General features: G+C 59.2%; 1 protein-coding gene across 2 annotated transcripts in view; it reads right to left on the bottom strand.

The window, feature by feature from the left end:
* The window catches only part of KCNIP2 (potassium voltage-gated channel interacting protein 2), a 47,044-nt gene extending 29,974 nt beyond the window's left edge, over positions 1-17,070 (bottom strand). For both annotated transcript variants that reach the window (XM_075107706.1, XM_075107705.1), the window contains exon 1: positions 16,959-17,070. In XM_075107706.1, the coding sequence (XP_074963807.1) occupies positions 16,959-17,031 (73 nt within the window). In that variant the 5' untranslated portion in view covers positions 17,032-17,070. The remainder of the gene's footprint in view (positions 1-16,958) is intronic.
* Positions 17,071-25,522: the final 8,452 nt, after the last annotated feature.

The raw sequence follows: 25,522 nt of genomic DNA, 5'->3' as shown, positions 1-25,522 counted from the left end.
AGAAGGGGGAGCAGACACAACGCTTGCAGGCGGCTTGGCACAGCGCTGACAAGTCCATGGGGTGCCTGGATCAAGATCTCCAGGGCTGGCACTTGTATGTGGGTCCCCTGGTGCCTGTGCAAAGCCTGTCCCACTGTCATGGATGTCACAGGCATGTGAGCATCTCTAGAAAATGCAACCAGGACATAGCCATCCTTTCAGGCAGCACACACGTGTGTGCACACCCAGCAAGGGTAGGGACGCCCTGGGACATGAACAGCCCTGAGATTCACCACACTCAGCTGGTGCTCGAGGGCTGTTCCTGCCTGTGCCAGCCCTGGATGGTGCCTGGGCTTCCAAGTGTTTCAGCCCAGGTCACACAACCCAGGGATAGGGATGCAGCCCAGGACCACCCCGACCAGGGCATCTGAGGACTCTCTGGGGTCATCCTGGGGCTGGCAGAGGGCAGACCTCTGTGACAGCATCTGCCAACAACATCTCCATCAAGGAGGAAGGGCAATCAGGGTGGGAAGGATGCAGAGCACCCCGCAGCCCTGTGCTGAACTTCAAGCCACCACTCAGATCCACAGGGACTGGGCAGACACCCTGTTCTCTCCGTTCCTAAATCCAGGAGTCACCTTTTTTGGGGGACAGAGGGCACACATGTCCCAGCAATGGCAGACCCACAGCTACTTGTGGGGGATTGGGCAGCTCCTGGCTGGAGACACGGTTCAGCAAGACTTACCCCAGAGCCAGGGCACACCTAGGAGCGAGGAGGAGGACATCCCAGCAGCAGGGACTGCAGGAGCCATGCAAGCCCCTGGTCCCAGACACATCACATCGGGGCAGGTGGCTCCATGGGAGCCAAACACAGCTGCCATCCGCAGAGGAAGGCTCAACACAGCCAGCTCTGCATGGAGTCCCACTGCTGCTCCTGCCTCCTCCCAGCCCTGGGGACGCACAGCCTCCAGGACACAGGGAAGTGCTGAAAATGTGATGCCAGAGAAAATAAATAAGGCAGCTAATGAGGTGATTTGCATAGCTATTAGCAGGCAGGATTTGCAGCCGCTCTGACATGGGATGTGCTGTCACGGTGAAGCGCAGCCCAGGGGCTCTGCTGGTGTTTGCAGAGGGAAACACACAGCACAACCATGCTGCATGGGCCCACTGCGGGTGCCTGCTAACCCACCCAGGGAAGCAAGGGGGACAGGAGCAAGGAGGTGGGAGGAAGGCTCAGAGTGGGGCAGACAGCCTGGGAGGAGCAGTGTGCTCTAACCGTGAGCCCATGCTGACATGGCCACACACCCCGAGGCTTGGCCCTGCGATGCAGCAGCACATGGCTCCTACCTTGCCAAGGTGCACAGAAAGCATCCATGAAAGGTCAAGCTTGTGAAGGCCAAGGAGGAGCTGCCAGCAGCCAAGGCTGCCTCATGGAGCAGCCCCACCGTGGCACAGCCAGCTGGCTCCCTAGAGCTGGCTACAGCTCCCTGCATCCCTTATGTCCTCTTGATCCCTTGTGAACCTGGCCCAAAACACATCCCAGGACATGCACAAACCCTTTCCTACCTCACCCCGACTGCCAGCAAACCCAGCTCACTCTGACTCCCAGCAGAAGGTGCCATTTTGGGGTGTAGGGCTGTGCAAGAAGCCCAATGGCAGCACGAGCTCTGCATCATGGCCACTCCCATCCTTAGATGCTTGGTTCGGGAATCACCACACTGTACTGGGCAGGAGGACACTGGCCATCCTGGTACCCCCAGGGATGCAGGGGCAACACACCTGCAACCTGCAAAGCTGTCAGATCCCCAGCCTGTTCTGCCAGGTTAAATGCCCTGTAAATTGGCCATGTGATGGAGAGGGGTGGCATGCAGGGCCACCCTTCCCCCAGGCTGCCAGGGCAAGTGTGGCTTTGATCACAAACCTGTGGCGACAGCTTGTCTCATTCTCATTCAATGGATATTATTAAAAAATGCATGTGACATGATCTGTCTGCTCAGGAAGGTGCTGCCAGGGAAGGAGCCCGGCCCAACGCCGTGCACTGGTCCTGCAGTGCTGGCCTGCCAGCAGCCGACACACAGCTGGTAACAGGGCCACAGCCTGACTCTGGTGGCACCAGGATGGGGACTGGGACATGCCCGAGCCAGCGGGCTAAGTCCAGCGCTGGGGTTCCAAAGCATCCTTGCAAAGCAGGGAAAGGATGGGGGCACCCCCACCATCTGGCAGCAGAGACAAGCAGAAGGACCCAATGGATGGGTAGTCAGATGGACAGACAGATACAAGCTCCACTGGCAACTTGGGTGGTGGGTGTCAGGCAAAGACCGGGGCCGGAATCCCCCAGGAACCACCCCGATGCATCCATCACTCCCATCACGCCCCATGATGGCCCACAGCCCTCTAGGTTATGCTGAGGCACTAACTTCTCCCAAGCTGTATTTTTAAAGTCAGTTCTGCTAAATATTTCAGGGATTTACACAGAAAAGCTCTCTGTGCTTGGCAGCATGTGGGCCCCATTGGTATCACACAGGCAGCCGCAGACACCCCTACCCCGACAGGGCATGAATAATTCATCACCCCCTGGCACAGGGTAGTGAGCAGCAGGGAGGAGGGGAAAAGGCAGGGGGGACAGGCTCCATTGCCCCCCTCCCAGGCTCCTGGGGTGTACCCCAAGACCCTCCATGCCCTGCAAAGGGAAGGGCGTAGACCAGCACCAACATCTGCAGGGAAACTGAGGCATGGGGAAGTAAAAAGAGCCAGGAGCTGAGACCAGCCCTGGTTATAGGACTGACACGTTGAGATGGCAGCAGTAAGGAAGGATACCACAGGCTTCCTGCAGCATCCAGGGCCATTTCTGAGCTTGTTGGGTCTGCAAAACACAGCAGCTCAGGGGAACCCAGGATATATTGGGCAGTAGAGCAGCACAGCCCCAGGACCTTCAAAGGGCACAGCTTTTGCAAGTGCACAGCTGTCTGAGGGTACACAGCTCATGTCGGGGGACAACACAGCCACAGCATCTCCTTAACCTGAACTGGCATCTTTTTGCCCCTTGGATGCCCACCTGGCTCTGTGCCCACGGCTTCACACAGGGAGCAGCAGGGGTTTCCATCCCCAGAACACCACCCCACATCCTCAGGCCTGTCCCAGCTCCCACTCCAAGCCTCACTGGGATCTCCTGAACTGCAAGACTGGGAAGAATCTCAGCTTGGCCACAAGTGATGCCAGCTCTGCTCCCAAATCTGGGGCATGGCCTTTGGCATCCCAGCAGGCTGCCTCATGTCCTGGTCCCTGGCACGCTCGCCTCCAGCCTTGCCATGATCACATCTCTGCCCCAAGCCATGGTGACAGTGACAAATTAATAAGCCTCGTGCAATCATGCACAGGTTGGGCTCCGATAAATGGGAGATGGCACTAGGCTAATTTCCTTGCAATCAGTGCTCGCTCAGCCGCCAACAGCTCTGGTTCAGTATGGTGATGGGAGGAAACGCAGTGAGGATGGACTGGGATGTAACCTCAGCTCCCACGTGTGCAGGCAGCGTGGGGCTGCCTGTGGGACAGGCAGGCAGCGGGGCACCCTTGATCACTGAGCCAGACGCTGCCGGGCTGAGCGGCACGGGAAAGGCTATTAGCACCACGGCTTATCCAGGGGCTCTGGCACATGCTGGCTGCACAGCTGGGAGAGGGAGATAAGGCGCCTGGGGAAGGGAAACATACTTCAAATGACAGGAATCTCCCCCAAAACGGACTTGGTTTGAAGGCACCAAGAGTGTTTGCTGCTATTAGTAACCCCAGTGCTCCAACAAGGTGCCTGACCCCCATTCTCTGGCTCGGACCCTCCCCCCATAGGGAGACAGACCAACAAGGCAGGGAGGGAGAAGAAAGCATCTCCGCAGATGTGGCTGAGGTCCTGATCCACATCCTCTCACCTGTCCCCATGCCAACAGCCCCCGGCACTGGCCTGAAACCCCACGATCAGTGACAACCTGGCTGGGCGGACCTGAGGGGCTTAGGGCAGGGGAGACACACAAGGTCAGCGCTGCCCCTCCGAGCGCCCACAGCCCACCTGCACCTTTCTCCAGCCTCAACCCAAGACGCTGCGCAGCCCCACAGCCAGGCTGATGGCCCCCCATGCCAGCACTGACCCTCTCCCCACTCATACTGGGAGTGATGGCTCAGCCCTCTGCCCCCCTGCCCAGCGCTCCCTGCCCCACGGGGCAGCAGAGCCGCCCACTGACAACTCCAGAGCACCTGCTCAGCCCACTGCCAGCCTAGGGGGGCCCCCAGAGACTGCCTTTTTAAACTGACATTTTGGGGACAAGAAAGCTATTTTTGGTTGTTTCAGAGGCAGTGTTTCCATCGCAGTTTGTCTGTCTCCACCGGAGGGACGGATGCTCTCCCTGGGGGTGCCGTGTCAGGCGGCTTTGTGCTGGGCTGCAGTGCTCAGCACCAGCTCACACTGCTGGGTCATCCTCACTCACCCCTGCTGCCAACCCAGTGCCTGGAGCCAATGGGCACAGGAGTAGGTGGGAAAAGACATCCCTGGTTCCCACCTGGGCACGAGGGTCAAGAGCATCCCACCCAGCAGAGGGGCTGGTGGGAGGCACAGAGCAGAGCCTAGGGACCATGCTCCCACCTGGGACCTTCTCAGCATCAACAAGATGTCTTTTCCACACATCTTGGTGAGACACCCGAAAATATAAGCACACAGCGCTGAACAGCCTGCCCTTCCCTGAAGCCCCCAAGCACTCTTGGTAGTAATACTTCTGCCTGGCAATTACTCAGGATGAGAGTACAGCCTCCCAGTGCAAGACCTGCTGAGACACTCAGAAATAAATATGTTAATAATCAAATATCCATCCTGCGCCTGAGCTCACGGGAGGACTTTCAAGTCTAATTAGCAGCAGATTTGTACCATCGCTGCCTGGGCTCAAGGGACAAATCGCCGTGGTTCCCATGAAGCAAGAGGCCCTGCTATAATTAGCCAGCAGCCTCCCATCTGCAAGGATTACCTCCAAATCCCCCCTGCGCTCAGGCTGGGGGGCAGGCAGGACCCACGTAAGCACAGATGAGAGATGCCCCCAGGCTTTGATCTGTGCAAAGCCACTCCTGGGCCCCAAATCCAGGGCAGGCAGGAGAACAGGCAGCAAGGACAGGCAGTGCACCAGGAGGAGGGCAACTGCAGATCGCCCCACGCTCCCTTGCCTGCATGCAACCCCTGCGTGGGCTAGGAGCTCCTTTCCCCACAGCATCCCATCCCAAAGCCCCAAAGTGCCCCCAAAACCATCCCCAGACTGATCATTTCCAAGCCAGGCCCCCAACACCCAGGGCTGCCCACAGCTCCAAGAGGCCAGTCCCCAAATGGGGAACATTTTCCAGTCTACCCCAGCCATGTGCCTTGTATATCTCAACAACAATACAAAGAGCTGCCCTCACCCTCCATGAGACCGAAGTCAAGCGTAGCTTGTGATGCCACTTGCACAAGCAATGGCAAGGTGCACTGCGAGGGAGGGGATCACATCTGCAAAGAGACCCAGTTCCTCGCTGCAGCCAAACACAAACCTTGGGGCTTGGCAACAATTGGGGATGTTCATCAATCCCTGCCCGGGCTGGGCTGCCCTGCTGCAGCTTGGTGCAGCGCTTTGTCTCAGGTAGATGAAAAGCCCGTCAGATCAGACCTTTCCCCAATCCATCAAAGCAGGGCAGGCAGTGCTCCGGGGAGGGCTCCCACCAACCCTGCCCACGTTTTTTTAAACAAGGCCACATTCTGTTCCCAACAACAACATAACAGACACTGTTCCTGGTACTACAGCAGTTTGTGGGGTGGCTGGGATGGGAAGAAAGGCGTACCCAGGGAGCAAGACACGGGGGCAGCACCTGGAGGTGCACCACTGCTGGTGCCCAAACTGGGACTAGCTTCCTGGGGAAGGCTCAAAGGCGGAGAGACAGCAGAGGGATGAGGGAACGGATGGAGAGAAAGCAGAGGGAGCCATGTCCACACTGAGGACCAACGGCACAACCAAGGATGCTCTGCCAAGCGGGGAGCAGGACCCACACAGCTGGCCCCACAGGGGGAGCACCTGACAGATACGCAGCCAGAGCTCACTGACCCAGCAGCAGCTGCCAGGGATACTCATTAGCACCAACTAATTGCGGGCAGAGGCAGCTGGCCTGGCAGCGGGGACCTTGCCCGCACGCTCCTCCTGGCAGAGGGCATGGTTCCAAGCAGAGGGGAGATTTAGAGACAGGGCCACAGCGGTCACGTCCAGGGCATCTCCTTGGGGATGGCCTGGAAATGTCTGTGCCAGAAATGCTGTGCTCATGAAGAAAAAAATCAGTGCTTCATCCCTCACGGGTATGCAGGTACCCTGTGTTGAACTGTGCCCCCCCAAGCCAGGGCACAGTCCTCCCCATCCAGCTCCTCCGCCACCCCTGAGAGACCTCCTCAGCACCACTGGGTTGTTTATGCCGGCAAACATGGGGTTACCAGCCCCTCACTTTCCCACAGTTATTTAATTAAGCAGTGATAAAAGGAAAGACGTATTATCTGGAGAGTGACAGCGGGTTGTAATTACAGCAGGGCAGGCTGAGAAAACAAACAGCTCTGAGGGAGGCGTGGGGTGGTGTGAGGCTGGGGAGCCACTGAGGCCCCTTGGGACCCATGTCCCTGGCCTGGAGCTGTGGCCCAGGTCAGAGGCAGGACCCTCCGGTCTGAGGGTGACGTAGGAGGGGAAAGGCTCTTTTGCCCCGATGAATATGGTCCCAAAAGCCTTCCCCCTCCAGCTCACACCGGGCTGAGGTGGCCCCGATCCTGGCCCCTTCCTGGGGATGCTGGGTCTGGACCAGCCCCAGGGAGCAGCAAGTTTTCAATTAGTTGCTTTGAAATATTAAACATCATCTCCTTCCTCCCCATGCTGCTCTGGGGCTGACCTCTGCACCAAGGGGACTCGCTGCCCAGCTGGAGCAAGGAGACAAAGGCCGTGCTGGGATGTGGCACCCCAGAGGGGCTCTGCCTGCCCCCCACGGAGCGGGCACAATGCCCATCTGCTGGGTTCCTCCAGGCTTGGTATGAAACTTCTGCCCCATTTCCCATGCACAGCAAGGGACATGGGACATGGGGCACAGCCACACTGCAAGTAAGCAGCCCACGGCCCCCCTTCCTGCCCAGCCACCCAGCAGCGGTGCTCTCCCTGGGGATGGAGAGAGCTTCACTCCCACGTCCCCTTCCAGGGGTTGGTGGGAGCCACTGGGTACCACCACAGTTGTGGCTGGGACACATCAGGGTGGCTCAGTCCTGGGGGTTGCACAGCCACCTCCTCCCTCCTGCCCATCCTGTGCCATCAGATGCCACTGTCCTCTATGCAGCCCCCAGACCCAGCTACATCCCTTGCCTTCAGTAAATCCTCCTGCTCTCAGCCCAATCCTCTTAGGCTCACCCTCTCCCATTGCAGCATCTTTAAATTAATGCCTGGCTGAGCATGGGATGGAAGGAAATTAACCGTGGGCAGGGGGGCAGCTTCCATGATACCTTTTAACACCTAAAGCGCTCTTCCTTGCCCTTCTTCCCCCTTGCCATGCAGGGGAGAGACCACAACCACAGCAAGCATCACTTGAGCAAGGGCTCCCAGCACCCACAGTCCTGAGCTGGGGTAGGTGAGGGCAGTGAGTCTCCCCTCCTGACAGCCCCCTGCTTGGGAGGCTGTGAGGTCCCTGGGAGGGAGCCCCGGCGTGCGCGGGTTTGCGCTCCCTGCACAGGTTTGCTATTGCCAGCAGCAACAGCTGGCTGTAACCTTGCTCCAAGCAGTTCCAGAGCTGCCCTTCGGGGCTGCAGGGCCCTGAGCCATGCAGGGCCCCACACACCCCGTGCACGCACCCCCACCCCGCGCACCTCAGGGGCCCCAGCTCTGAACCAAGAAGTCAGGAGGGATTTGGCTGCTAGTGGGAAGTGCTTGTGACCCTACAGCTCGGGGAGCTCAGAGGAGCTGGAGCAGCACATAGTGGGGACAAGGCAGAGACGTGGCAGGGATGCAGGGTGCCACAACACAGACCCTGATCAATGCAGGGGACACTTCTTGCGCATGTCACCATGGAGCAGTTGGGACAAGCTTCTTTTGGAGGAGCGGTGCAAGGGTGAGCAGACACTGGGGCCACAACAAACGTGCTTCCCACCCAGCCAGGATCCAGGCAGGACTTTGCAGTATTGAGAAAACATCTCAGGGAGCTGACACCGTCACTGCCAGCACAGTATGGCTGAGGGACCACAACCCCTGCAAGACCTGGGATGCTCCCAGCCAGCGACCCCACCAAGGTCCCACCCTCTCCCGGGGCAGCGGTGGCTGGGGTGGTGGGGAGCCAGGGCCAGGCGTCACCCGCCAGAGCAACGCTCCCGCTGATCCTCTCTGTTATGCAACAAATTATTCCACTCACATTAATGACTTTGCGGCAAAGGGGGAAATGACATGAATGATTCCTGGTGCCTGGGAGTGACTCACTTTCCACGGTGGAGGGGAGGCGAGCAGGGAGGGTGCGCGCCGGGGGAAATTTGCTCGGGTCAGCACGAGCAGCACAGGGCAGGGGCTGGGCTCAGAAGACGTGACTTTTGGAAGGAGAGTTGTGAGGAGAAAAAAAGAGGTATTTAGGGCAGATCCCAACGCCCAGGAAAGGGCTGAGATGTCCCCAAGGGATCAGCCCTAACCACAGCATATTACAGCGTCCCTGGCTGTGCTGCCCAAGCCCTGCACCCATTTGCTAACCTGTGCTGCAACCCCAAAACCCAGTGCCAGCGGCCTCCCTCCCCACTCTGGGGTCAGATAGGAAGCTGAGACCCCATGCAGATGCAACCAGGGCTGGGGGTGCTGTGCCCTACCGCCAGACTCCCCCAACTCCAGTGTGCCCGCAGGAGCACAGCAGGATGGGCAGGGTGGGAAGCTGACCCCCATGGCCCACAGGGAAGTAGCGAGGGGCAAAGGGGACCCATCACACAGGCTGCAGCACAGAGCCCGGCGCCTGACCCTCTCCCTTCTCCCTCACCTCCAGGAGGCTTTACTAAGTCACACCATTAAAAATTCATCAATATTTCCTCCTGGAGTAAATCAAGAGCCACAAGGGCCGGCCAGCTCAGCCAGCCACCTCCAGGGGACACCAGAGACATGCGGAGACACAACAGGGACTTCAACAACCCACTGCCAAGTAGCCCCAGGGGGACCCTTGCACTGATGGAGGACTGGGTGGATTATTGCCTTTAAACCCATTCAGGGGCTTTCTGTAAGCAATGCAATTTTTTAAAAATTCAATCTAGGAAGAAGCGATTAACCAAACAGGCCAGGAGCAGTGGCTCGCCTGTCTAATCTCATTAGCGAGCAGTCTGGCTCTCATTTCACCCCACTGTGGCTGGATGGGCTGCAGTAACCAGGTAAGAGCAGCCAGATTGACCTTCCCTGGCTCCTGTTGGGTCTGAGGGTGATCCATGAATGCATGAGTTTGCCAGTGTCTCCCTTCCTCCCACAGGGCTGCACCTTTCCCAGCTGGGCCAAGGGAAAAACCCTGGAAACCCTCTTCCCTGTGACTCAGATCCTGGCCAGACTGTCACCAATACTCCATCCCTAAAAAGCACTTTTTAGGCGTCCAAATGCATGGGTTTGGTGATGGGAAGAGGGCAGGTAAGGGAGCCAGTGCATCCCAGCCCTGCTGCTGGGGTCAGTGCCTGAAGCCAGGTGCAGGGTCCCCCTTTCTGGCTCACAGAGACTCAGTGGCAGGGTCCTGCCAGTCTCTCACGGCAGCATCTTGCCAAGAAACCTCCCTCTGCTTCAGGCTGTCGAGACCCTTCCCAGCAGGAATGTCACTGCCATGGGAGGTGGCTCATGAGGACAGCCCGGGGGGGTCCTGTCCTGCCCAGTCAGTCCCTCCATCTCCGTACAGCAGATCTAGGGCAGCGGGTTTGCTGCACCAGCCCACCTGTAGAGTTAGTCGTTCCATCACTGTCTCCCAGGAGAGGGGTTGCAGGCAAAGCCATCCACCTCTGCTGCCAGCGTGGAACTGGCCCATGGGGCTCTGAGCATCCCCTGCCTGCCTGTGGGCACTGCTGCTGCTGCAGCATGGCCCTCGTCAGACCTCTCTGTGGGTCAGACAGACCCCACCACCACTCCCTCCCCTCTGGGACAAAGCCACCAGCTTGTCCCAGCTGCAGCCCAGGGCTCTCTGAGCACAGCCCCCCACATGCTTTCCAGGGATGGAGCTGGTGCAGGAATTGGACGGGCACTGCAGCAGCCCTGCTCACAGCTGAGGCACCTGCTTGTACAGCCCCCAGACTCCAACATCCCTAGGTCGCCGGCATCCCCAGCTGGGGTAAGCAGGAGCAGCATGGATGGGACACTGACCCTCTTGCTGCACCCCAGAGCCCCCAGCAGCAATGCTAACACCATCTGGGGATGGGAGGGGTGCCAGCTGCCTGATCAGGAGGGGTCCTGACCTGACAGGTTCAAAAGCTGGGTGGCTCCTGACAAAACAGAGCTAGTCACCTAAAGCCAGATGGAGCTGAGCCCTGGGGGCTGCCATCAGTCACAGGCAGAGAGGTGTGATGCTGTGAGAGCATGGGCATGCACATGTATGGCAACCCTGCCCACAAGTCTCCATAGGTAACTTGCCCTGTCCAGACCAGAGAGGAAATGTTTGGGGAAAGCCAAATTCAGGTGTGGGTGACTCCCCAACATGTACGGCATCCCCATCAGCTCCTGTTGAACGTGGCAGCCATCCTGCCCCCAGCTGTCCTCCTGCGGGGCTCCATTTCCAAACAAGCTAATTACTCACGTGGCTCCCTGGAGGGCTGCACCACCCGTTTTCATTTGAAGCTGAAGGCAAGTTTACTTAAAAGCCAGAACCAGCCTGAGCCACAGCAGCCCAGGGATGGGAGGACTCCAGTAAGAGCCTCCTGCCCAGCACATCCCTGCTGCCACATCCCCTTTGCAAAGCCACTCAGTAGGGTATCTATGAGAGCAGGGCCACTGCTGAGATCCATCCCCTGCATTCCAACCCCAGCCCTGTCCCATGCATCATCCTGCTGCTCACTCCCATGGCGCGGCACCCACCCAGCCCCAGCTGCTGGCAGAGCACCATGGCACGGACAGCGGGTTGAACAGAACCCCTGCACCCACCCACAGCCCCTGCCCCATGGAAAAGGGCTCCTCTCCCCTTTTGCTCCCAGGGAAGCTGCTTGCACCAGCACCAGCAGTTCACTTGCTCCGCAATAACCACCTGCAGGGCTCCGCGACCCCTCAGCATAGGATTTTGACCCCCACTTCAAGCCAGAGCGCCCCACCATGGCATCGGGGAGGCAGCTCACCCGGCTCAGCCGCCCTGGTGGGGCACGGCAGGGAGATTCATTTCCCTAGAGGCTCATTCATCTGCAGCACGATTAAAGCCCAGGGCTGGGATCCATCCCGGCAGCAGGAGAGCGATTTGCCAGCAGATGGATTTATCGTCTCCCAAGCACAGCAATTTGGCTTAAACAAAACCAAACCACTCCTCCTAATGAAAACACCACTAATGAGTAGAGCCAGCAAGGGAGGGGAAGGGCAGCTCCACTAATGGGGTCTCTCCTGTCCAAGGGCATACGGCTTAGCTCCAGCTGGGATGTATGGATCTGGTATGGCCCAGGGGAAACTGGAGCCTGCTCCACGTACCAGCTCTGCTCACCCTCCCAAACCTCCTCCTGTCCCAGCTCCCAAGGCTCTGGGGGCAACTGGTCCCAGCATACCACACAACAGGAAAGCAGCAGCACCACCAAGTCCAGACACCTTATCGAGCTGCAACACGGCCAGCCACAGGGAAAACTCCTCTCCGTGCCCAGACACAGAGACAGCGAAAGAGCAAACCCCTTCCTGCCTGCGCATCGCCAGTCGTGTGCAGCAGGAGCTGCACACCTTGGCTGAAGTTGCGACAACTCATGAATTATGCATCGGCATCTGCAGAAATCAGCTGTTTAACTGCCCCCGACCAAAACCACAAACTTCCTGTCAATTAATCCTGTGCCACCAATTCCCTGCAGGCTCCAACCTGCCTCTGCTTGCAGGGATGCAGCAGCAGCTGCCAAAACCTCAGGTCTGGCCTCTCCACCTGTAAAATCCAACCTGCCTGCAGGCAGCGGTGTCCAGTAGCGTCATCCCCGTGCCCCCTACCCCACAGGCAGCTCTGCCCCGGCGTGGGCTCAGAGCAGTATCCCACTTCCCCACGAGCAGGATCTCAGCCTCTGGTCGGGAAAGGCCACAACACCCCATGAGAGGGGATTCATCAGCATCAAAGGGCTGCAGACAAGCCAGGACAGCAAAGAAGGAAGACGCAGAGGGGTACAGATGCCAGAGAGAAGGAGACAGCAGACAGAGATAAGGCAGAGTCAGGCAACGCTCCCATCACCCCGGGAAGATGCAGCATCCATCGAGGGCAGGGCGCTTTGGCGCTGAGGGGACCCCACGGGAGCCCCCACCCCTGTGCACAATTGGGAGCCCTTTCCCCACCACACCCCACCCTGACTGGGGGCCTCCTGGGGAGGTTGGGAACCTGTATTGAGGGTCAGCCCAGCCTCCAGCCCAGCCTCACCCACGGGCAGAAGGAGCAGAAGCGGCAGGCAGAGGGGGGACATGTGGCGCAGCAGCGGCAGCGTGGAGGAGGCAGGGGGAGCAGGGGGACGGGCAGCACACTGGGTTCCCACGGGCCGGACCCCCCAGGGGAAGGACTTTGGTGTGTGTCACCACTCCTGGGGGCTGCTTCTAGAAGGAGGAGATGAACCATGTGTGCTGCTGGCCACAGAGATGCAGGCAGCTGGCTCTGCCAGACCCACATGGGCAGGGCAGCATGAGGTGGCCATGCACCCTCTGCTGCCTGAGGAAGCAACCAGGCAAGAGAAGGAGCTTTTTCTGGGCATGAGCAAGGTGCTGCCGTGGTCTCAGGCACAGTCCCCATCCCAGTCTCCCTCCCCAGGATCCACCCCTGCAGGCAGCCACAGCACACAACCTGCCACGCACACTCACAGCCGGACACCCGGCCGGCCCCTGCTTGTCTCCTGCCCTCACTCCCATCCCATCAGCCCCATTGCTCCATCCTCCAGCTGCAGATCCCAGATCTTTCCCCTACACACACTATTATTTGGGACAGGCTAGCACTGACACCCCCTCCACACCCTGGCAAATAAATTATCCCCCCTACAGTTGGAAGTCCTACGCTATGGCAAGCTTGCAAAGATTTTCCTCCCGCCTGGCTGATCACAGGCTGTAAGCAGCCACGATGGAGCCGCTGGGTTTGCCAGCAGCTGAACAAGCCCCTGGTGCAGCCCTAGATCTGCCCATCACCTGGTCCCCGCCTGCGGCAGTCGCATTGCTGGGGCACAGCTCTTGGGCTTCATCCTGCGGCAGGGACTGGAGCCCTGCTGTCCTCCCACCAACCCCACTGACCGATCCTCCCCTTGGCATGCTTGCAGGGAACAGCTCAGCCCCATCTCTCCTCTATTACTGCCACCAGGAGAGATGCCTCTGGAACACCCTCCTTCCAGGTAGGGAGGGAGAGCTCAGCCAGGTGCTGCACCGCCACTACACTGGTACCTACAGTTTTCATCTCACTGGGTGGGCTGCTCAAAGCGTTAAGAGTTAGGGAGTCCCCATCCATCAGCCATGCCTCAGGAGGCAGGAGGATCCCAAAGCTCTGCAGATGGTCTCTATAGCAATTGCTCACCCACTGCAAATGCTGCAGCTGCCTTTGGGGTGGAGCAAAGCAGTTGCTTGAGACCCCGCAACACAACAACAGGAGGGAGAAAGCAGGGTGAAAATGCAGGGGCGAAAAGTGAGCCTCCTAACCCCTTTTGGGGGACCAACAGCCCTGGAGGTGAATCCCTCATCCTTCCAAAACACAGCTACAGTGTTTGACCCACCCCAAAGAGCCCAGGTATTGACTCTGTACCAGCACATGCTGTCCCGCTCACAGGACATAGCATGGCTGGGATGGGCTTGTCCCATGGGGTGAGATGAGGTCCCGCACCACCTGCCCCTGCTCCCCAACTAGGCTGGGGCAGCCCTGCTGCCCACACACCCCTGCAGAGCAGCAGGCAGGAGGGAAAGATGCCTCCAAGCCCCCCTCGCCTCTTGCGCTGCCAGGATTTGGGGCTGGGAATGTGGTACCTGCGCTCCTCAGGGCAAAGCGGCACCGGGCTCCCATTTCTCCTGCACGGAGGGCCATGTCCAGAGCAGTCCCGAGGCACTGGCTCCAGGCTCTGCTTGCACACTAATCGCTCATGTCATTAGAGGGCTGGAGGAATAATGTAATTTATGGATGGCTTTTATTTCTCGCTAGCATCATCTAAATATCCCAGAAATGGACTGGTTTAATTTCCTAGTGGCGTAACCTAAACATTTCTCTCCTTAACACCCAGGCGGGTGCCCAGCCCCAGGTTCAGTAGCCAGGCATGGCCAGAGCCTGCCCTCACCCCACACCACCACGCTGGGGTGAGGCACAGGCAGGGTCCATCCCAGTCCACCCCAGTGCAGCCAGCCCACATTCCCCCGGCACACGGAGCCAGTGCCTGCTCTCCCTGCCACTCACACGCAGGCAGCTTTCATTCACTCGGGCGCTCTTGCCTCTCACACACACATCCACGTGCCACATGCCTGCACAGCCCACGGCTGCTCTGGCCAGGAACCGGGGAGGCCGGGCACCACTGGAGATGCCACAAGAGGGGTGCTGTCACTGCACCCCCATTTTCAACAGCTCCTTAAATTTAAAAATCAGTGTGCTGCTGGGGAAGGTGAGGGGGGTTCTACCCTGCGCATGGCTGGATGTCCTGCTTCCCCTTAGCCCCTCTCCTTCTTTTGCAAGGGGATATTGCTAATCCTTCTCTGGGCATGCATAGATGGGGGTCTTATTGCCCCCACCCCTGTTTTTGGGGAGTGACAGGGAGGCAGCAGGACTGACTGCTGTCCCTGTGCACACCAGCAATCACTGGAGCTGCCGTGGGGCTGTCACATCGCCTGACATCAAATCATGTCTCGGCTCTTGCATCGCAGATGTCCCCCCAGACCCTGATGGATGGGGGACGCCAAGGCTGCAGGAACACCCCAAAACTGCTTGTGCTTGTCCCCAAGCAGGGCTGAGCTACTAAACAGCAGGTGCCAGCAGGGACCCTCCCATCTGCAGGGAGAGTCTAAGCCCACACTAGCACTGCCAGCTCTACCCTAGGGCTTCGCTATGGCTCCAGAGGGGTCCTGGCTCCTCACCACCTCCCCAGGGCACCAGGAGAGCCCAGGCCAGGTTAGCAGGCAGGGGTTCAAGCCATTAAATCCTCCCTAGAGCTAAGGCTGCATCCCCTCTCGTCCTGTCTGCATTACTTCCACACTCTTCTGGGAGAAAAACAACTTTCCCTCCACAGGGAGGGACGGCTTCGGTGCATTCAGCCAATGCTGGGGAAATCGGTACTGCCAGGACCAGCTTGCTTTCCTCCCTGGCGTTACCACCAGCTCAGCCCTGGCAGGTCACTGACCTGACAGCAATGCCAAATGAGTGACATGCCTTCCTGGGGCCTCTGTTTCCTATGCTGGGAAATGGGGCAGATATTTCCAGCCTTATTCCCCAGAGGCTTCTAATCAGCCCCATCTCCACGGGCAGGGGCTGGCACAGCATCACGGCTCCCCTCTGCCCAGGTTCCTGCTGCACAGCTGGCTCAGAGGTAAGCCCAAGCATAAAAGGTCTCAGCCTCAGAGAGACTGGAGTTTATTTTTAACTTGAGTTTGATTTAAATCCATATGGACATTTTAAAGTTACCGGAGAAACCAAAAGTTGTGTGTGGGTTCCAAGTTCCTACACAGCTCAAAAATATCTTCCCTGCAGCACGTTTGGGCAGGCAGCAAGCAGCGTTTCCCATGTCTGGGGCTGCTCAGGAGAGCAGAGCAAAGGTCCTGCCCTGCTACCACCACCTCCTTGAAACTCCAGAGCAAAGCCTAAAATCCACTCCAGACCGTGGCAGGAAAAGCATCACCAGGACTCAGGGGAGCCGCCTGTGCACATACCCCAGTGCCTGTGGCATGAGGGCACCCAACCCCACCGGCTATGGACAGGTTTGGCTCTGCCGTGGGTCCCGGGAGGCAGGCAGGAACTGATGCCCCATTTCACAGCTGCTGCGACGGAGGCCCTGCAAGGGGACAGGATTTGGCCTGATCTGTGGAAAGCACATGGGGAAAGAGAGGTGTCACCAGCTCCAGCCCGGCTGCTTTGCTACTGGACAGTGAGGGATTAGGTGCGATGGATGAATGGATCTTGTGGTGGGATGTGGGACACCAGGCAATTCCCTGCTGGGGCAAAGGATGGAGGGTCACAGATGGGTCGTATTTAGCCTCCCTGTCCCACAGCCACCCCGTCCCAGGGTCAGAGCATCCTTGGAGATGCTCTAGGGGACACCAGGTGATGGCTGGAAAAGATGCCAGGCTCTGTGGTGCTGCTAGGGTTTGCTGAGTAGAGAGAGCCTCTCTGTTCCCAGGGGAACCTGCTGCCGGGGTGCTGCCGTGCCACCCCAGGGTTCAGCGGGGGTCCAAAGCATGGTGGAGAGAGCCTAGTGCCAAACCCTGGTGTCCCGAGGGGCTTGGGAGCAGCGGTGAGGGACAGTGAGCTTGGGGACAGCCAAAAGCGATTCAAGCATCCCACCCCCGGCGGGGGCCTTTTCCCTGCAAACCTGCCTCGGGGCAACCTCTGCCCGGCTGGGACCAACCCGAAGCCCACCCCGGAGCATCCCCCTCCCCGGGTCCGGGACTGCCCCCCTGCTCCAGCGCCGGGGTCGCGGCCCCCCCTCCCCTCCCCGGGCAAGGCGTGCAGCGAAGCGGAGCGGGAGGGGACCGGGGCTCGGCCGGGTCTGGAGGCGGGCGGGCCGGGGTGCCCGGGGCCGTGTCGGGGTGCCGGGGGCCTCCCCCACGCCGTGGTCCCGAGCGGCTGCTGCACCTTCCCCGGCGAGGGGCACTCACCCGTGAGCTGGTCGTAAGAGCCGTCTAGATCGCGGGAGTCGGACAGACTCTCCTTCCTGCCCTTGCTCCGCATCTTCCCGCCCCGCCGAGCGGCGGGGGGAACCGCGACGGGGCGGACGGGCTCCGCCGCCGGGCAGGGGGGGCCCGGGCCCGCCGCCTCCCCCCGCCCCGCCGCCGGTGGCACTCACCGCGGCAGCAGGAGGGGGCCGCCGGTGCCGGGGAGCTCGGCTCGGTACGGCTCGGTACGGCTCGGTACGGCTCCGTACGGCAGGCAGGAGCGCGCAGCCGCCCCGTTCCCCGCCGCCGCCGCCGCCGCCGCCGCCGGGGCTGGGCACGGCCGCCCCCTCCCTCCCGTCCTTCCCCGCCTCCTCCCGGGAGCCGCCGGCCCGGCCCCGCCACCCCGCGCCGTGCCGCCGCGGGGAAACTGAGGCACGGCCGGGGGCGGCGGGGGGGCGCTCCGGGAAAGAGTCAGGGAGGGAGCTGCTCCAGGCTGGACCGAGGTGGGGCTCTCCGGGGATGCGGGTGAGCCCCGGGAGCCGGGGGCCGCGCAGGGACGGAGAAGGGGATGGAGCTGGCGGAGGCGCGGGGCAGCAGGAGGAGCGCAGACCCCCGCTGCGGGGGAGCGGGTGGCCCTCAAGCCCTGCATGTCCGTGTCCACACCGGGCTGCGCCTTGGGACCCCCCCAGGAGCTACAGAGGAAGGGGGACACCCGCCGTGCCCAGCCGAGGGCGGCTGCTGCACCCCACCTCGGGGATAAGCGGGATGGGAACTCGGTCAGAGGTGGGGATGTGCAGCGGCCAAGAGGCGCGGCAGGGGCGTGGGGAGGGCCCGGGTCTGCCTGCTTGCAGCCAAGCACAGGAGCAGGTCCCCCTGCCGCCCCCTCCTCAAGCACGGGTTTCCCATGCAGGGTTGGAGCCTTTGGCAGGATTTTCCCCCCCATCTCGTGCAGCCCCAGGGAAAGGATGAAGCAGCAGCACACCTTGAGGTGGCTTCCAGGGGCACGGTGCTGCCGAGAGAGGAGCTCACAGCCCCACCGATACATCTGGCGCTGGGGGCTGGAGGTCCTGCTGCTGCCCCCGGTTGCTGCCATCTGTGCACGATGCCATCCCGGGGGATGTGGACTGTGCTAGAGGGTCCATGGGCAAAGCAAGGGGCTTTTGTCACGCCGCTGCCCTTGCACTGCCTGTTCGCACTGTGACAGGGGTCCTCGACACATCTCAGGGGCTGTCCAGCGCCAGCGTTTCCCACCTCTCCTCTCTGCATCCTCTGATCTATGCAGAAAGGCAGAAGGGAGCAGGGGCTATGGGAGAAGGCAAAGCATCCCGTCCTGGTGCCTGTGCCCAGCCTGGCCCTGCCAGCCCACAGGAGCCGCAGGGGAGAAAGGGAATCCAGAGCAGCGAGGAGGGAGGGCCGTGCTCACACGGCAGCGTGTTGTCAGCGTGCTTTGGTGTCAAGCCATGAAAGAAGCCGCCTTAGCGAGGCAGCGATGCTTAGCAACTGCCTGGATCTAAAAATAAGAGCCATTTAGCGAGGAAAACGCAGTGAAGAAATGCTTGGAGAACTAAACACATTCCCCCAGCACTCCCTGTGGCCTGGCCACCGCCACAGAGCCTGCACGCACTGACCAGCTGGAGAGAAACTCCCAGGACAGCCCTGGCGATGCCCCCTCTGCTTAGCTTGATGAGTGGAGCTGGAGCGTGTCCAGCCTGGGCTTGTCCATCCTGCTGTTCCTTGCTCTCCCTGTCCCCCTTCCTCCATCCTTTCCAGCACATTCTTGGCTGCATCTCCTCAGCACCCCCTGGGGACCAGCAGTGTCCCGGGGTGGCAGCCTTGGTCAGAAGGGCTGTGTGAGTGGTGCCCAGGCTCTCCTGCCCTGTGCTGGAGCATTCTGTGGGTTTATCCCGCTGCGGACGTGGCAGGCCCAGCAGAGCTGCATGGGGGAAGTTTTCACCTTCTGCCATTGCTGGTCCATCGGGAGGCAAACAAACATGGCTATTTTTATCCCAGCTAAGTGCTCTTGTTCCTGGCAAGCAAGAGATGCTTTGCCAGGCTAGGGAGAGGGGGGAAAGTTGGGCAGGTTGGTGGGTACCATGGGGTGGGATGGGGGCAGCCCCAGAGACAGGCCATCACAGCCCACCCTCCCCACAGTGTAGAAAATGGGGGGGACAGCTCACTTGGTTGCTGGTCACGGTTCCTTTCCTGAGCAGACACGAGGGCTGGGCATCCTGCCAGGATGCACAGCCTTTGAGCCTTCCACTGCTTGGAAAAAAACACAACGTCCTCCCCTAAATGTTCCTCTGGGCACTGGGAGCCAGGGGTCTGCAGGGTGCTGGGGTGGGAGCAGCCCACTGCTGGCTGCTGCTGCCTTTCTGCTGCAGGAACGGGTCCCGTCCCTGCCTGCCTGCCTGGACCCAGGCAGGAGCCCCGCTGTGGGTGCACTGGGCTCAGAGACACCTTGGTAAACATGTCTAGCCATGGATGGGCATGGCAGCAAAGTCACACCACAGTGCAGAGAGCACCCTTTGCAGCACAGCTCACCGGGATGTGCGACAGATGCAGAAAGGCTGGGCCTTTCTGGGGAAAACCACCTGAGCAACATCTAATGCTTTAATTAAGGCTCTCGTGCCTTGTGCAGCCCCAAGGCCACTGGCCACGGCAGCGTCTGCCATCAAAGCAATCAGCAGGTCCAGGGCAGGCAGGAGCTGTCTGCAGGCAGGGCTGGTGGTCCACGCTGCTGCAGGCAGTGCTGGATTAACTGTTTCCAGAAGATGGGAAGAGCTCTGGTGGCTACTGTGAGCCCAGATCCCAGTTACAAGGGGTAACTGGGAGGGAGGGCCATGCCCCAGCTGGCCAAGAAGTAGTGCAGGGTTCACAGTGAATGGGGCACAGCTCGCCGTGAAGCCCATACCCAGATGCCCAGGGCCAGGGAAGTGTGGAGGTTAGGCAAGAAGCCAGATCCAGCCTGCTGGGGTTGGCAGGGATCCTGTGGAAGCACCCATGTCCCCCAGCTCATCTCTGGGAGAGTGGCAGAAATCCACAGGGGAAGCAGGACCATGTAAACCAGCCCCAGGGCTTGGCACAGCCAGCAGCAGGGTGGGACAGGGATGGAGAACAGGGGAGCAGACAGGAGATGCAAGTAGGGAGGCGAGCTGGGGACACGAGGGGTGCTGCACACCGGGATGCATGTCTCTTGGAGGCAGGGTGTCCGTGGTACCACCCATCCACCCATGCTGTGGTGGAAATCACCCATTCGCATCAGCCCAAGCTCGAGGCACGTTCCCTAAGTGGCCCATCCGTCACCCTGTCAGCAGCAGCAGCACTTCGATAAAGGACATCTGCACAGGATTAACTCTGCTCCCCGGGCAGCGGAGCCGCAGATGGGAACAGTTCTAAGCAGGGGTGAGAGGGGCTGGGAGGTATGCACAGGGCCATGCTGTCCAGGGGACTTCTTTGTCCCCAGGTTAGCATGTGGCCAGTGCAGCCTTGTCAGGAGCAACTGGGGAAGGGGACAAGTTTAGGGATGCTCCAGTGTTGCCCGGAGCACCAGGTGCAGAGCCCCACTGCAGACAGAGCTGTGCCAGGCTGCCAGCAGCCACATCCACAGCCAGGCTGGACTGAGCCAAGCCTGCCCACAGCCATCCCTGTTCCTCTCCAGGGCACCTATCCTGCAATATGGGGCCAATCCTTCGGCTCATCCATGCCTCTGGCTTTCTGCTGGGCCCCCCCCACCTCCGCTCCTGAGGGCAGCAGTCTGCTCTCAGCTGCTGCTGATGCACGTGTTCCCGCGGAGCCCTGCTCGACACAAAGCCAAGACAATCCCAAACTTCTCCCATTCACAGAAGCAAGGGGAGCCTGGAAAGGAGGCCAGAGCTCGGGGGTTTGCACCCCACTGCCATGAAGCTGGGCTGGGGTAGAGGGGCGCAGAGGTGCTCTCTCCCAGGCATGAGCCCCGCAAGCCCTCTGCGAACAGCCCACTGTGGCTGTTACAGGGGGACAGGGAGAGGGAAAGACACAATTTAACACTTCATTAGGTAACCACAAGGCATCGATCTGCCCTACCAGCTTGGACGTTGTCTAATTGCATATCTCCATTCTTATTAATTCTATCGGAAAAGCAGAGAGCAGGACTCAGGAGTTTGATCCTATCTTTAGGAAATTTCAAACAGAGATGTAATTGCTGAGTGCTCTATATCACGGTGCTTTATCCACTGTTAACAGTATTTTAAAGCCATGGTCATCAATAGCAGTCCTTGGGATGTGCTCTCAGCAGATGCTATTAATCTTATTTTGACTGTGGTCGCCTGGTGCCTCTGGGCTCAGATTTACACTTAGCAGTGAGGGACAGGTCTGCTCCCCCAGCAGAGAGAGCTCCCGGGCTGGGACATGGGACACAGCACCTAGGGGCCCGTTCCAGGAACAGGCCAGAAACGGGAGCTCCTTAAGGCAGCTTCACCCTTTGTAAAAATGCCAGCAAACAGCAGCCTTAGATGGAGATAAGCAGCTTGGCAGCGGGGGCTATTGCCCTCCCAGGGCCCACACAGCCCCCCAGCCCAGAGTAGGCATGCTCGTGGCCATGCAGGCAGCTGATGGGGAAGGTCCAGGCACGGCAAATGGCCTCATTCAGGAATAAACCACAGTATTTACTACATCTGGAGAAGGAATGGATCTGGATGGCACGAGACCTGGCTGAGCCCCTTGGTCTCTGCTGGCCTGGGGTCCTGAGGACTGGGGAGCAGCGACAGCAGACCAGCAAGTCCTGGGGAGGCGATGCCCTAGCAGGACATCACCTGGGATGTAGGCAGCTGGGGCAGACAAGGGAGGACAATTCCCATCTCTGCAAACCCACCCTGCAGAGACACACGGGTAGGTGGGAGCCACTGGCAGATTCAGCTTGGGGCGGGGAATTTCAGCTCCTGAAAATCTTGCAAAGCTAGAGGAGGAACAGATGCCTGCAAGCTGCTGGGCAATCCTTGCAAGCAGGAATGCTGCAGAAGAAAGGGAACCTCCTTTGTCAAATGCAAACCAGCAGGTGGGAGAAATCTGGGTGTGCAGGAGGGAGAAAGGACTTTGCATCACACTCTGCATCCTCGAAAGCTGGTCACCTGCCTCTGCACATGCCTTCAGCAAGGAGGGAACTCCCCAGCACACCCTGCTGCCGGGCAGGCTCTGTGCCCACCCTGAATATTTCTCTGCCACTTCTGCATAACAGATGCAAAATCCATGTGAAAAAAAGCACTTGTTTTAGAGAGCAGAGACTGGACTGGAGCATTCTCAGACTCTTGAGGCATCCTGAGTCTCACAAGCCCTCCCAGCGTTATAAAGCATCTCGTGCTTGTGTGCTCAGTGTCTGTGGGCTCAGCTTTTATTTAAAGAGGAACCAGATACTATTTCCAACCTTCACTTACACCATGCTGGATGCCACACCAGGGGCCCTTTCAGCAGCTCAGGTCTGCTATGAAAACAGGTACGCACCTCTGTCATAAGTGAGTCCCTGCTGTGGATGCATGTCCCCTCCTGCTCTGCCAGGGCAGGGCCCTGTGCCTGAGCTCATCCCTGTGGGTGATGTCCGCGCTGCAGCTGTGGTGTCAGCACACTGCTCTCTGTTGCCCATCCCATCCCACTGGCCTGGCAATGGCCACAGCAGAGGGGCTGAAAGCAGGGTGCGGGGGCCGGCGTGATGCAGTCAGGTGCTGCTGGAGCATCACTTGCTATAGGCTGGGAGAGCAACCGGCTTGGAGCTGCTGAGCAGGGCACACCCATGGCTGCCACAGCCACGGGTCATTAGGGCATCCTCCTCCCCGTATGCCACCGAGAGGGTCATGGTTGAACCCTGGAGCAGAAGGGCTCCAGCTAATTAGTCACTAATTGCTTCAGAGAGGAAACGAGCAAAACCCAACCTTGCATGCCTGTAGCAGAGTGACCTGCGAGCCCTGGGACGCAGCCAGGCTGCCCGTCACTGAGAAATGGTTGAGGGTTCATCTGTCAAAGCAGAGCTGGACAACCAGCCCAGCCCCGTGGGCATCCATCTCCCTGCAGCCTCCCCAGCCCCTCCGTGCCCCCACAGGACTCCCAGGAGCTCCCAGCCTCTGGCAGCAGCCTGGCAAGACTCTGAGCTGCGCTGCAGCGAGCGGCAAGCCTGGCTCATTTAATCTATTCAATTGGATTCAATTTCCAGCCACATGATTCAATTAGCCCTGGGGGGACAGCACGAGAGAGCAGAGGCCACAGAGCACGGCCTGGCCTGTGCTCCAGCTGCCACCGCTGGGAGGGACGCGCTGAGATGATGGGGGCTGCAGGGGAGCCCCGTTCTGTCAAGGGGAGGCAGGGGCTCACCTGTGCACAAGATGCTGGTCCTGAATAATGTGTGGGCAGCTGTAGGGCAGAGCCTGGGGGTAGCCCTCTCCTGAGCATCTCCCTTTGCCGTCAGTCACAACCCTGAGAGGTGACAGCCACTCTGGGTCAGATCCGATGTCTGCACCCCTGAGCACCCACCAAGGATGGCCTAAAAATGCTTTAAAAAGACAACAGGAGTGAGGCAAGCAATGAGTGATGCTCCCCAAGGGTGCTGCCTGTCCCATTTGTTTGGAGCCACCCCTCTGCTTGATCAGTGTCCACCTGAGCTCACTCACACTATGCTACTGTGGGGAGAACCAGGGCTCTGACCAGCACAAAGGACTCCCAGAAGCCCCAGGCCCCACAGGCCTTGCAACAGCCCTTCTCCAGGCTCCTGGCCCAGACTTTCATTCATGATTTACTTTTGTGTCTGCCCCTTCCCCTGGAAGCATTAATTGGTTTCCACTAGGGGAAAAGCCCATCTTATCCTGGGCCTTTTGGATGTCTGCAGCTCCCAAAGCTGGGCTTTACACCTTTCCTTTCAGGTACTGCAATGGCTCATCTGCCAAAAAAAAAACCCATCACCTCCACAGGGACAAAACTTTGTCTAGTACGACCCTGCTCAGCACAGCCAGGACTTGCCCCCTGCTCTTCCCAACAAGTACCGAACAAGAAAACAGAGCCCAGAAAATACAGATGAGAATAAATATCCACGAGGCATCAGTGCTGACACTGAGATGGAGAGCTGCTTGCAAGTGCCAAGAGCCAGCTGTAAATCTTACCGCAGACTGCTGGCCGCACACCAGCCCTGACACACAATGACAGCTGTGACTGGGCAGGGTGGCGGCATCTCCCTCTGCCCGCCGTGCGCTGGCCGGGAGCTGGGAAGGACACCAGCTCCATCCCAGGTGGGAAGTGTGGCGGGGCAGATGGTGCACACTGAGGCAGATCTCCCATGCAAGTGCTGTCCAGGAGACAGCTCTCCTCGTGCAGGCTTCTCCTCCCGACACCTACCATGCAACAGCCTGGCAGAACCCCAGAGCAGAGGAAGAGTGCACAAGTCTTCAGGGAACGCTATCCCTTAGGGAGAGAAAAGTGCCCCAACGGGCACCAGGACAGGCTCACACAGAGGGCAGCTCAGTCCTACAGAGATACAGCCCCCACACCACGCAGGTAGGATCGCAGCAGGTAACAGCCATGACAAGGAAGGGGATGAAGAGGCTTGCAAACCAGAGCAGGTGGGCTCTCTGGCCACTGTACATGAGACTCAGGGGTCTGGTACTCCCTGCTCCTGACACCCCCAAAGAGGAGCCAAATCATCACATGGAGCTGACACCCCTCATCAGCCTCCCGTCGGTACCCTGTGCCCAAGGCCCGGTGCCTCCTCTGCCAACCCGCAGGCCGGGCAGGGAAGAGTCAGCTCCTGAGGAGCTGCCCCTTTCTTGAGTCTGCATGAAAAATAGGACCTCTAAGAGCTTGGGAAGAAGAGACGATACCAAAAATCACAAGGGCACTTACAAATCAATTTTTAATAACTCCCTCCAAAGTTTAGCTCAAACTCAATTTTTCTCCTCCAGAATTTAGTCATTATTTTGTAAAATACTTGTCTCCCTGCAGCGGCTGCCTAATTTAAAGGCAGCAATCTGATTTCTCCCCACGCTCCCCAAGCCTCAAAACCAGCTCTTCCAATAATAGACTGGGTTATGAATTAGATATAATACACTCAACTGCTCAAATCAGAGGCGGGAAAGTTTGGGGCCCTCAGCCACGTCCTGAGGCTGAATGTTAGAGTTAAATAATTTCCTGCTCAGTTCAAGCTGGCCTCAAAACGCAAGTAGTAGTACAGTGTTTAACAAAACAGTCAAATCTGCAGCAGAATCTGTGACCAGGAGTTTGCTGACACCAGCAGCAGAGAGCGCACCATACTGCGCACAGGCAGATCTCTGCATCCCTTGCTCACATCCATGGGCTCTCAGCCTTGATTGTGCTTTTCTTACTGGCAGCCCCAGGGGCATGTAAGCAGCAGAGGGCTGCTCACTACTGGTACTTGCAGCCTGGATCTAGGAGGAGGTACCTCTGAGCAGCACCACAGCACCCCTCTGCACAGGCAGGAAGAGCCCAAGGGCAAGAGACTCCCCTGCTGCAGCTAACATGCCACCAAACAGCGACAGGGCCACCCCCAATACTACCCCTCTCTCCCCTTGGTGAAGGACAACCACAACACACCGACA

The sequence above is a fragment of the Phalacrocorax aristotelis genome, chromosome 12, assembly GCF_949628215.1.
Source record: "Phalacrocorax aristotelis chromosome 12, bGulAri2.1, whole genome shotgun sequence".
Classification (NCBI taxonomy): domain Eukaryota; kingdom Metazoa; phylum Chordata; class Aves; order Suliformes; family Phalacrocoracidae; genus Phalacrocorax; species Phalacrocorax aristotelis.
The sequence above is the reverse complement of the archived record's forward strand: the minus strand, read 5'-3'. Positions and strand labels throughout refer to the sequence as shown.